At 38.6% G+C, this 13,650-nt stretch overlaps 2 protein-coding genes across 2 annotated transcripts; both read right to left on the bottom strand.

Annotated features, from left to right (window-relative positions):
• Positions 1–3,881: 3,881 nt before the first annotated feature.
• On the bottom strand, positions 3,882–10,285 carry LOC140922835 (uncharacterized). Its single transcript, XM_073372862.1, has 4 exons — positions 10,170–10,285; positions 8,973–9,078; positions 5,556–5,737; positions 3,882–4,342 (listed from the first exon to the last, which is right to left on the bottom strand). Exons 1-4 carry the CDS (start codon positions 10,215–10,217, stop codon positions 4,250–4,252), a joined length of 429 nt encoding a protein of 142 aa, XP_073228963.1. The 5' UTR covers positions 10,218–10,285; the 3' UTR covers positions 3,882–4,249.
• Positions 10,286–12,033: 1,748 nt separating this feature from the next.
• Positions 12,034–13,650, bottom strand: LOC140922343 (uncharacterized). The gene has a single exon (XM_073372334.1). It carries the CDS (start codon positions 13,633–13,635, stop codon positions 12,034–12,036), a length of 1,602 nt encoding a protein of 533 aa, XP_073228435.1. The 5' UTR covers positions 13,636–13,650.

The following is a 13,650-nucleotide window of genomic DNA, read 5'->3' as shown; positions in this document are numbered from 1 at the left end:
CATCTGCCACAACAAGCCAATCAGAAAGTAAGAAATACAAACCATTGTTGTATTTAGCCAATAGGAGTAGACGTTGAAATATAACACTAGCTAGGTTTGCATAAATTATACATCTTTTATTTTTATTTCTGTTTTATATTATATCTCCGAAACAGTTCAGCAATAAGAAACAGCCATTAAAATAATTTTCAGATACATCGCTTTTCGAAAGAACATCAAAAGATTCTAAAACTGTCTGTTTTGAAAAAGGATTAATTTGAAAATTTCGTTGAAACCACTTCTTCCCTCAAAAGTTTGTTTTTATTCTCTCATATTTGCCGACAATGAATTATGCATGAAGTTTGAGGGATTTACATCGAAAACGCAAAAACCTTCGTCTTTATACTACATTCGCTTCGCAATAATTTTCATCGCCGGCAATATTTTTAACGGTATTTTCTTTATATATTAAATCACTTTTTATTCATTCATTCGTAAATTCCAAAACTGCTACTAGCAATAACCATTTTTTCCATTGAAAAACTGACAAAGTGAAAGGACACAAGACAATTTTTAATATGCAAGTTCATCGTTTACAGCTGTCTCAATTATAAAAATAAAAAAAAAGATAAGATGTTTAATCGCTGTGACTTTCCAAAATTAAATATTAATACAAAATGTAATTTGCATAAAGAAGATAAAACAAAGTATAATAGTAATAAAAAAGAATGCGCACCTGTATATAGAAAGTCATATATATATATATATTTTTATGTTTTATTTCATTTTATTTTATTTTTCTACGCTTATTTCCTTAGAAAGTTTGGAGCTATGGCAGGGTGTCCACATGAATCCAAACATTTTTGACACCGCATTTATATATATTTTTACATACATACTTCGGTTAGCGGATTCTCTGGTTTCGCGTGGACGGAACTTCGATTCGTGTAAAACATTTCAAAAATATTCAGGTTCATGTGGATGGGGCCTCAGCCACGACAAGTGATGGGACGCAAAAATTATCAGCGTGATTCGTGATCGGGCCCAAATTAGTCGCCTGAGGACTGATTTTGCCTAGCGGCGTGATGCGTGATTTACCGTATATCACAACGCGTGACGCGTGATTTTCCTTTGAAATTTCCGTGATGCTTAATTGATGGTTTTCACAGTGACGTCATCAGATTGCGAAGTCAAAAAAGCGAGGTTTTACGAATTCTTATTTACACTAGGTTGAAGATTAATAGGAAATAAATCTTTGTACAAGTTTCTAGCCCCGAAGCATGTTTCGTTTCGAAAATACAGCAGTTTGAACTTCCGAGTTTTCACAGTGCGTGACACCAAAATAGGAGTGCTATCTCCTTGAAAAAAGTCTCTTCGCTTGATTTTCAGCAGTTTAACCATTTCAAGTATTAGAAGATATGTTTATGTGCACGTATGCTAGTTCTCGAGTGAAAAGGAGGAGCTTTTATACAAAAAGTGAACTCCGGATGTTTTTGTTGATTTCCGGCGGCCATATTGGTGGACAGTTTCTGTCCACCAATATGGCGTTTCCATACAAAGCTCTACAAAGGTGCGTGAAATGTTTCGGCAACTAACTCAGAAACTGTGGGCCACAAAGACCTGAGATTTGGACAAATTGATTATATACTAGTCTTTTATAACATTTCATTTTCTTGGCTTCTTCCACTGGACGGTTTCAAATGTATTTTTTTGTGCCGTGTTTATTGCGTGACAGTGAAAACGAAGAATACCATTTGAAACTAGAAGCAGAGACATTATTAAAAATAGATAGTTATGACAACTTCTTGCCCTTTTTTCTCGTTCCTAATTCCTCGACCTCTGATTGATGGTGATAGAATACTTGTTAATGTAGTTAATGTTTTATTTTATTTTTCTTTGATGCGTTGCCAGTTCAAGAGCCCGCGCGGGGGCAAGCGGCGAGGCCCTAATCTGCACTGAGATTTTACCGTTTTCCGGCGCGTGGGCCTGAAGACCAAAAAAGGACGACCGCTCCCGGTCTAAAGGTTGGCCCAAATATCGCCATTTTCCTTCCAAGTCGTCGAAAGCCAAACACATAATTTAAAATTGAGGTCTGGGTTTTCTGTGATTCCAATGTGCTTTTAGGGTTTTAAACATACCGGTAACCAAACAATCGTGACTTTGCTCCTTTAGAGTTCTTAGACCTACTGATGTAGCATACGCGGTAGACTGTTGACAGTCCCCTATATCGTCAGCATCCAGCGCTTACCGGTACGGGCGCGGGCAGCCATCTTGGTTTCATATCACCGACGGGGCGGGCGTTGGGTTTATAGTGTAACGCAAGGCGCTCGATCTTACATTATGAACAGTCTACATCCTACATGCGCGGGACCTGTGTGGAACACAGTGGGTGGGGACCTAACAGGAACACAAGAACTCTTGGTGTATCTTGGGGGCGGGGCAGGGGAGTAGGGGGATCCGTAGCCCCCCTAAACAGAAGTTAGGGTGCAAAGTTCCCCACGTTTTGGTGCTGAAAAACACTGTTAGGAGGGGTACACAAACTCTTACCGATGTATTTGATATTACTCGCGACATCGGCGGCTTTCTGCCCTCTGACGACTCAATGGAACGCTCCATCAACCTCGTCCCTCGGGCTTTTCCCATTTTTTTCAGAAAAAAAGCGCTGGGGACGAGGTTAAAGCACCATGAAGCACAACTACCTATTGACATCCTGTGACTAATCGATCACGGACACACTAGACACTGTGAAGATTACAAAGCGGTTTGCTTGTTCTAAACTACGCAAGGGTCAATTTGGAAAATTTAAGTATGGGTATCACTATGCCACGGCCGAGTAAAAGACGAACCCCTGTCCTACGATGTAAGAAAAGGAAGCGCTTTCGTTTTATTCCTGAGTGCAATCACGCACAGGAAAGTCATGCATGTCAATTTTATGGGTTAATTATCATTATTTTATTACTATTATTATTTTTTTTTTTTGCGGGACCATAGCCTCCACGCGGACTTCCTTTGGGGTTCGTTTGTCACGCATTCATTTCGAGAAATGAATGCGCGACAAACGAACCCCAAAGGACGTCTGAGGGGAGGCTAGCAGGACCACGGTTTGTTGACATCCAATAAATTTTGCTACCATGACAACGTGACGTAACGAGTTCTCCTCTCTATGCTCATGGGCGACTGAGAAGCTCTTGGAACAGAAAACAGGAATGGATAAGAAAAAAATAAATAAACAACAGAAACAATGGGCCCTATTCCTGAAACACCAGAGCTTCTAGCCAGGAAAAAAAATGAAATTAGAGGTTGACAGCAGATGCACATGGAGGGAAGGGAAGGGGGAGGAGGTGGTGTTAAAAAAAATGACTGACATGTGAGGTGCAATACGATCGGAGTTAGTTTGACATTTTCAATTCAAGTGAAATTGGTTAGACTGAAACAGTGAAAAATAAAGTCTTAAAAGGAAATGAAAGAATGAGAATTTTAAAATATTTTGATTTTTTCATGGTGCTGATGCAATTTTTTGAAAGAAAAAATATCATAAAATTATCACATTTCTGGTTTTTAAAATTTTTAAAATGTCACCTTAAGGAAATTATCATAATCCCGAAGCAAGCTCCATTTCTTAATTAATGGTACTTTTAGTCATGAAAGACAAGAGGTTGACAAGACCTTTAATAATAGATTATTTTGATAACAGTAATTTGCTCACATACGTATTCTGATATGAATTTTGTCAAACCTCTGTGTCACTTTATTTTCCACCTGAATTTAAGCTACAAGGACATCAAAGGGGAGATGAAGACTGTCAACCATCAACCTATGACCTATTGTGGTTTTGCTCTTCAAAGAACATCACTAACCATCATACCCCCACCCCCCACCGCCCTTAGACTTATGGCATGTAATTTCGAATAAATAATATAATTTTATTCTCAATAATGCCTCCCATTTCCTCTTTGGATGGGATCTTTTTACATAGAGCCTTTTTTATCTAAGGAGCTGACACAGGAGCCTTGCTTTACAATTATTGCAGTTTAAAAAGACAACTAATAGAATCTCCTGGTGTCTCTTCAAAGTCGTTTACAAAAAATATATTTAATATTACTTATCAAGGAGTGCTAAATGCTCCAATCTGTGGTCAGAAAATCTGGTTCTCATAAATAATAGACATGACATCAGAATGGACTCCAATGTACCAAATTCTTGCATATCTCGCCTCGCCTCCAGAGAGGCACTGTTTATGCAGCTGGAACTGATCACAGAAAGAACATGACTACTGGCTAACTTCAGAAGACTCCTTTATGTGTATTGATGCTAATCTTTCCACATCATCCAGGCTGAGGGACCATATCCAAGACTTGAAGTCCTGTTTGCAATGTAAAGAAGGCCATCAAATTAATCAGGATGGCATTTGACAAGCTCACTAAATTAAAGTTTTAAACAATATCATAGTTGTGCTTTCAAAAAACTCATGCTACATGTACATTAATCCCACATAAATAATGACCCAGGGTGTTTTCTGGTTTAAAGAGCACCTGTCCATAAAAATCAAACATATTGCAGCACGGGTGGAAAATTCAACTTGTTTCATATTTTAATGTTGGATAGGCTAGGGTATAACTAAAATCACTTTCTGTTGGTTTTTTGGGGGGGTTTTGTCTTTTTTTGCAGTGAAATAGGCTTGTATTTTGACAGAGAAAAATGGAATAGCCAAAATGCGTTAAAGTTGTCATATGGGAGGCTCAATTGTTACGCACGTTTTAGAGCCTTTTTAGTCAGAATAACTGAGATCTCTCACATGCTGATTGTATGAGAGCTATGGTTTATACAGCAAAGATGTGATGATGGCACAACTTCGTTTCCCCTGGAAATGGATTTTTTCACCAGAAATGGATGTCAATAAAACTGTCAGTGTTATCATAAAACAAACAAACAAACAAACAAACAAATAGACAACAGTCTTCTATACTGGTCTGTTCTCTCCAAAGAAACTATGTCAAAATGTTCAAAACATTACAATGAAACCACTTGCTTGCAGCTGGTGGTTCCATCTGACACTTGAGTTTTGAACATTTTGTCATCTTTTAATAGTCCACATAAATTAAGAAGAGTACAGACCAAGGAAAACAGCAGTTGGTTTGTTAAATGGCCGGTTAACTATGGCATTCACCAGGTTAAAATTAATTTAAGTCACTTCCAGTTCCAGTTACATGTATGTCAATTTGGACAGAGTGTTACAATGACTTGTGATTGTAAAAAGAGTACATTATTCTTATGAGGTGGATTAAAAGGGAAGTGTCTTTGAGACATTATTTTACATTTTTCGGGGGGTCAAATGTGCAAATATCAATACAGATTTAACCAATTCCAACACTCAAAATATTCAGATAAGTCAATACCATATAGAAGAATAAAGTTAAATTATTTGCATCTAAACTGATAAAAAATGGAACTGGAAGTCCATTAATATAATGAGAGTTATAATACAATAAAAACTAAGGTACATGTATTTGGGCTGTAAGTTGAGAAATGACTACACTTGCAAGCACTCCAAGAATAATGAGAAACATGCCACAAACCTCCTTGAATTTAGAAATGACTCGTTCAGTATCCTGTGCGCTAAAATGACTTCTAAGGAAATTTCTCAGTAGCCCAAAGAAGTCATTATCGGTATCACTGCTAGCTCCATCCCCAAGCTTTTTAATAGAAAGATGAATTTTGCTGCCATCCACAATCTGATATTCACGTAAATGTGACGAGTCTAAGAATAAAAAAAATATAATAATAAAATTAATTTTTTTAGCCTTTAAGTCAACAGTGATTTATTTAGCAATTTAAGAAAGCCGTGAATTCATCAGAGAGCAGCTGCTGAAGACCCAAGTCTAAAGGCTATATTTCAGGTAGCCTGCCCCAAGCTCTCTAAGTGATGGTGAAATTTGTAAGTTACCAACCCCATGTAGTGGGGAAAATGGAAACTGGAAAGGAGGTGTACCCACTTTAATTTTGTGGCAATGATCTAAAAAACACTGACTTGAGGTAAGTTCTGGTGGCCATGCTCCATAAACTGATACACCATACACTAGCTTAAGCATCACCAGCAGGGCACACGGAGCGAATTTTCAAGTGGGGGAGGGGGGGGGGGGGGGGGTGGGCTAACACGCAATGCAAACACGCAAGTGTGAGCAAACTAGGGGGGGCCTGGAAAATTTCAAATTTAAGTCTTCTGAAATGGCTATAAATTCATCTAAAACTGCCAAAAGTAATAATTTGTAATTATTTCATCGGCACTTAAAACACTAAGTTACAACCTGGGGCCTGTTTCTCGAAAATCCTGATAACTTTACGGGCCCAAAATCAAATATTCAAACCGAAATATAAAGAATAAGAGCGCGGGTCCTGGCTAGAAAACTTCTCCATTTTGTTTCATTAACTGACAGTTTTATCATGTTAGATGCAAAACTATTCAAACCTCGATCTTTAATGTAAACGGAGACGGCTTACCCGGCCCGTTAATTATCGGGACTTTCGAGAAATGGGCCCCTGCCCCCCACGTTAGACCAAAATTTTATGAATAGACTTTGAAGCTAAACCCAACACACACAACAAGCTCGGAAATTTTTAACTCAGATTCTTTGAAGGTACCAAAGTTGCTTTTTGATTGTCATTAAGAGCTACAAACTCATTGGCAACAGCTACAAGACAAAGTTTGTCTGTTCTCTATTTGTAGGTGTCCAGTATTGTCAGATTACTAAACCTTATTTGTGTGGTAAGTGACAGATCTGGGTAACCAAAGTAAAAAAAAATCATTTTACCATTTGAAAAAGTCGGGGGGAGGGGCTAAAACTCCCCTGCCCCACCACCTGTGCAGTCCCTGACCAGGGAGATGAATAGTTTGTCCATCTCTAGTTGGTTATAAACCTCCTTCCTGAGGATTCTTAAAATACATAGACATTTGTTTCTGTGATCAGCATTTTTGACATAGACAGACTGTACAGAAAACCTACAATTATTATTCTTCTCAAAAGGAACTGCTAAAAATGATGGCAAGTTCTGGGAATTGTGAAATATTCTGTATTTCTCACCATGCAATATAAAGCGCCCATACTTTGGCTTTTTCTAGAGGACAAACAATCTAGCTTTGACAAGGACAACGTATGTTGACTCTATAGTTTGTTTTAGCACCGTATTTCACCCTAGCAGAATGGCAGCATGCAAAGAAAGTTGTGTCCGATAGCCCAGGGCTAGTGGATTTTGCGATTCGACTGGTAATTTCTGTTCTTATCTTAGCTTGCTCAACAAGCAAGCGAAGTTTTTTTGGGAATCCAACTTAAGGATGGACCATAATCTTATTTTCGGGAACGTGAAGGCATGCATGAAGAGTTGACTCCCCAACACTAACAAACAGTTCTATTATTATTGCATTCCCAGTACTTATTTGTAGCTGGGCAAGCTCTTGTAGCCAGGCAATCTAATCCTGAATAACATAAGATTTTATAGAGTTAAGGGCAAATGAAACAATTCCAAAGAATTATTAACTAATTTTTGAGAAAAGAAATAATTAAAAGTAAACTTTTTTGTGCTATATTTGTGTTTCTTGTGTATTTTTTTAGTGACCTGGGCTGGTCTTGCGATCGTGCCTTTATAATATTCATTATAACAAATACAACCTGGGCACAAATTTAAATAAGTCCAAGTAAAATATGTAATTTTTTTTCTTCAATAGACAGCATGATGAGGCGATTTTTGCATTATGCAATTTATCCTAGCCGTATTACCAAGCGCTATCACATATGCCTGACGTCACTACTCAAACTGTTTCAGTTTGATAATCAAACTTTATCAAACTCAATCAAACTTAATCGAACGATACAGTTTGATAAGTTTGGTAACGGAATATAACCAAACCAAAAATGTGTGTCAGAGTTCAATTACATTTGATTCTGAACTCAATCTCAATAGAAAATAATCAAATATTCTAAACCATCACTCAAAATAGACTAGAATACTTTGAAGAGTCAATTTATCAGCAAAGCAGCAAGTAAACTCAAAAGTCTGAGTTAATGAAGATTCACTGCCAGACTTTGGCACTTTTTCTTTTTTGCTTTGAACTTTATCCTTGTAGTGAAATATTTCCGTTGATACTCTCTGGATTTCAAGTGATCTGCTACGATCTCTAAACAATTTGAGCAAGTTAAGTTTTGTTAGCCCAAACATGTTAGCAAAATGACTTTAGGCGAAAAGCAACAGGACATTTATACCAAACTGACTTGTTAACAAAATGGCTGGTCACCTGTATAATGCCCCATTCTTAATCGAATATATGCAACCTTTGACCATCTATTTATTTTTATAACTCAAACTCAATCAAAATTTGACTGGGTTCGATTATTTGCTAATTTTTGTTTTGTTTTGTTTTCACACTATGGCTGTGTTCGATTACCGAACTCAATCAAATGGTTAGGTTCAATTAAGTTTGATTAATAAGGCCCAGTTCAGACACCGAACTTTTCATGAGTCGAACCTAATACATTGAATGAATTACATGAAAAGTTTGATGTCTGAATCAATGAGGAAGGAATGCCTATTTCAATTTGGAATGGCTCAGCCATTCATCCCGCCTAGCCCAGCCGGGAATTTCTATAATTTCAATTTGGAGCAACTTTGGAACACCTTGATTCAGATGCTGAACACGTTGTGCGCCAAACCTAATGCAAAAATTATTATACCGTATTTTGAAGGCAGTTTAGTTCGGCTGGAATTTAGCCTGCGTAAAAGGCGCTTGGAAGTAGTGGGCGTAAGAAAGAAGGGGCGCGCGAGAGGGAGACACGCGAGGGGAGAGGGAGAGCCTGCCCTGAAGGCCCATGAATTAAGTTTGGTTCATGAAATGTTCGGCGTCTGAACCGGGCCTAACGCTCGATTAGGTTTGACTAGTTACATTAAGTATATGGGATGCCTTTGAACCAATGTGAAATAGTCATAATGTAGTCTATAATTACCTGCTAAGGTTTTTCCCTTGAAAACTAACCTCTGCTGAACAGCAGGGATTCCAAGTTTCTCAGACACAAGATTTTTAACCAATGAGATCGGATCATTTTCAGAAACCTGTGTAAGTAAGTGAGTAAGTAATTTTATTTAACCACATATCGCATATGAGCGATAGCTCGTTTAAATGCAAATGTGCCATAAAAATTACAACGTGATAATTTACATAATGTACATGTACAAGTGATAAATAAAAATAAGAAATAGAGAAATTAAATCAACTAAAAAATAATAATAATTTAAAAAGAGAAAATATTGGTAATCAGATTGTCTATTTACAAAATACACAGTTGCAGTCATACGATGAAGACAACTGTATGTTTTGTAAGTTTTTCCTAAAAATAGAGAGGGACTCCGACATCCTTATTTTGTCTGGTAGATTGTTCCATTGTTTGCCAGCCTGGTACATGAAAGAATGTTGCATATAAGATGAGGTCGCTTCGCAGTAAAAACATTTCCCGAATGTAGTTCGGTGCCTGGATATAAATGCTGTTGTATACGAGTATCAGTGCTTGTTCTATGCGTCGATGTTCCAAGCTTTTGATATGTACAGTTTTAAGTAGCTCTTCATAAGCAGTCGATTTAGAGTAGTTAAGAAGAGTCCTAAGAGCAAATGCGTTGGTTGACTCCAGTTTTGCAGACAAACCTTTACTTAGATCTATGAACAATGGTGATGTGTATTCAAAGTGAGGCAGAATAAATGATTTGTACAGTTTAATCATAGTATCTGAGGGTATAATTTTACGAATTTGCGACGAAGAATTGAAACTTTTGTGTTCACTTTCCGGCAAATTTCTTTAATATGTGCTTTAAAAGAGAGTGAATTGTCGATAATTACACCAAGGAGCTTGATCTGTGGAACGTAATCCAGTTCATTGCTGTCAATAACAGAGGGCGTTGGTACAGTTGCTCTATTGAAGACGATGGATTGAGATTTACTATGGTTAATCGCCAGGAAGTTCTTACAAAACCAGGAAATATATTGAAATATATTGAAAATATCTTGAAAAGAAAAAAAAAGACAAACAAACAACGGGGTAGTGAAAGAACTTCCAAAGCCGGTTTTGGTTTCGATCGGAACGCATGAATCGCCAGAATCGGAAGGGATGCACTCATTCGCCTCCTCATTATCTAATTCATAAATTCCTTACCTCTAGTCTAATTTCTTGGCCATTCAATTTCTTCACAGATATCTGCATTATACAGAGAAGAAAGAAGACAATCAAATCGTTTCTAAGAACTGCAACAATCAAGTCGAAAATCGTAAAGCGGCCCGGTTACCAAGCAATTCAAGTCATGCAAGAGCCTCTTGTTTCCAGTTTTCCTTCGGCGTTTCAAAACTGAAAACCCTGGGGACGAAACGTGTATTCAAGCAAGTCTTAAGGTGGCTCTGCGGGTTTTTTCAAGGGGTTTTTCAAGGTCAATACCTACCACGTTTGGGTATAAACTACGTCGCCACTAACAAAGATTTGGAAAAAATACTACCACAGCTGTATTAGATAAAGACGAAAGTTTGTTATATTATGATCAAGGTTGCAATTGCATTGGAGTTGTCATAGCAAAGAAATGACGCCATCACCTATTTTCAAAAGTAGGTTCATAGTAGTCAGTCAATCAGCCTCATTACCTAGCAGTAACCTGACTCCTGACGAACTGAAAGCACCTAAGAGCAGATGTCTGTAAAAATCGAGCAAACGGCGGCCACGGTCAAAAATTAAAATTCGCTCATATCTTGTCCATAGTAAGGTATTAGCAAGTAACTAAATGTGGTGTAGTTTGTTTTTGAAAAGACCGCTTCGATTAGGAGAAAATCGACAAAATCAGTTTTCGAGGTCGGCGACTGGAAAACAACCAAATTTTGAGGCAAAATGAGGCGTTCTCAAAACTTCGCTCGCACGCCAAAAGGAAGCAACTGGGGTAAAATATTCACCGATCAATCAATTTGTTAAGGGTTTTACTGCTAGTTTGGTGGTGATTTCTTATCTTAGCGATAATCTGGAAAATAAACAATTTTAATTTAGTTTGGGTTCTTTTTCAACTGACCGTATTTTAAATTTAGGCTGAAAGTTGCGTTTTAAATTTTAGGCATGTGCTACACCTTGGTTTTACCTGAAACTCAAGCTATAAGCTATTTAAACATTGTGCTGAAACATATGTAAGAACTGGCTTGGGTAATTTAATTTGAGCTTCAAACGAACTTTCTGAAGTTGAATAAATTTCGCCTGAAATATGAGACTTTTTCATGATCGTCGGTTTGTTGTTGCTCGACAAGTCACAAAAGCTTGACGCCCTTGGACAGAACCTTTACTCGCAATTGCACTTGTTCAAAGCGTTGTATTAGAATATTTATTACCCCAATGTGTCCTTCTTTTCTGAGTAACTTTAAGCCACTTTTTATACCTCATTTGGTGTTATTCTCAACTGATCACTCTGTGCCGGATCGGCTGGCAACCCACGATCGCAACTCGGGAAAACAAGAGAATTATTTCAAAACCTCCGACTGAACTTAGCATATCTTTCTTTATCCTACCTTAATACTCCTTGCATTTGAAAAATCCTAGACCTTAAAACAGCTGAAATCTTGATAGACCTCTCTTAATAACTGCCAGGCAGGTGTGCTCTTCATGCTTCACACCTTTTTGTGTTACGTGACAGATCAAAATCATTCGCACCTGGAGGGGGTAGGGAAACCGATGCGCGAAAACGAAGCCAAAACTTGTAATATTTCTTAAAATAAGACGGTTTGTCAATCGTCAAAGATCTTGCTATTTTAAGTTCAGTGCTCTAGGTTGCAAAGTCTTCGATATCACAGTTCAATTAAAGACAGAAATAAACTGTCCACAACAAAAACACTTTGAGTGAATCGGGTTTTCACTGCTCACAACTGGGTCATTGCTCGCTGAATGTATGGCCACTATGCCAGGTCAAGTTCGTGCTTCTTTCTTCACATGCAAGCCTTCCGGGTTTCCCCCGCAAATGCTGTTACAATGCCTTTTTAACCAAAACCGATCTTAATTATTTCTGACAAGTGCAGTTTTTTCCAAAGGCGATCAGCTTGTCAATGTAAGGGGCTTTTCTCTTTACTTTGATGTCCGTTGTTGGTATATCAAAGTGTTCACAGATATCCTTAAGCATTTGAATTGCAAAGATTGATAGCTTTGAATTTGCAATTAGTTCGCAGATGTTATACCTGTCATAGCATATTGGATGAGTAAGGGCAACCTCTTGAAGAACTTCACTTCTCAACTCGTCAAAGGCTTTCTCATTTTCAACGTTCTGGTTTTCTTCAAAGTCGCTTTCCGTCATTTCGTCATCTTCAAGTTTGCGCTTTGAGGACAGTCTTGAAAAGAAACTTGAAACTTGCTGACTCGTCAGAAATTCAGAACTGCTAAAAAGGCGGTTTCCATTACTGTCTCTAGCAGTCATCATTGACTTGGATACCGAGGCTGCATCTGCTTTCTGGCCGGTTGACTCGCCAATACGAAATTTACTGGATAAGTAGTCTCTCTGCTTCTCTATGAATCCTGTCCGCTTTACGTGACTAGACTTAAGGGCCCAACCCATAGGTAAAAAAGGCTGATTCGAGAGGTTTAGCTGCCTTCTCACTTGCTCAATCTGTGGTACACTACCAGACTGACCTCGTAGCCTCTCTGCGTAACCAAGCGCTGCTCTGTCAAGGAGTGTCTCATGCTCCAAAGCACGTTCGTGTTTTCCGAGGTCCAGATGGTGCTGTAAAGAAGAAAATCTTTGATAAACTTTCATGCATCCTTCCTCGGGACAGGAAAATGTATGAACAGCGGGTGAGGTCTCAGTCACAGTCTCTTCTTCGGTATCTGAGCATTGCTGGGAATTATCTGAGCAAGGTTGACGCCTGGATTTAACTTTGATAAAGTGTGCATTCGGAATTGTTGTGGCTGTATCCTCATCACATTTCACGAGATCTGGAATCTGCACCAACTGTGGAATACCGAGGTCCTCGAGACGTATGCACTTACCAGGCCCTATTCCATACGCTCTCCAGACGGTCAGGCTTCCGTTGTTGTATACAATATTGGAAATCAAACCCACTCCTGCAATCTTTACATTCAAGGACGGTGCTGGGTCTTGCGCTGAGATGCATAATGAAACGTCAACTCCAGGAACACCTCCCGATGACTGGATAGCGTCTACCATTTCCTTGGCAGTCTCGATGTTAGATCCTTGATTAAGGTGGATTTTCATGTGTGACTTAATTGAAGCCGCCTTTCTATCACATGGGCCTTTACCACCCTGTGCGTCTGAAAAGTCCAAGCGTTTCACAGTCACTCCACTAGCACAGCCTTTAAAGCTGGCCCCCACTATCGTAGCCCCGCAGTGGTAACAGCCGGCATTGTCCTGTCTGTAGAAGACAGTTTTCAGATGAGGCAGCTGTGACTTTAGCTTTCCAATAACATCCTTCATAATGGAAAGCACCACACAGCTGTCTTGGTTGCAGGTTTGGTAAACATGCACAAATGTCATCATCTCCAATTCGTGGTTTTCCGCTCGTCGAGTAGCTACAGTAATGTGCCAAGGCATACCCCGCTTTGCAAACCAATCACTTTGGCTTTCTCTAAACTTTCTTGGCAAGAACTTCATGGCCCAGTCCTGAAC

The sequence above is a fragment of the Porites lutea genome, chromosome 13 (assembly GCF_958299795.1).
Source record: "Porites lutea chromosome 13, jaPorLute2.1, whole genome shotgun sequence".
In the NCBI taxonomy this organism is placed as follows: Eukaryota; Metazoa; Cnidaria; class Anthozoa; order Scleractinia; family Poritidae; genus Porites; species Porites lutea.
Note: the sequence above shows the minus strand (reverse complement) of the source record. Positions and strands in the feature narration are given on the sequence as shown.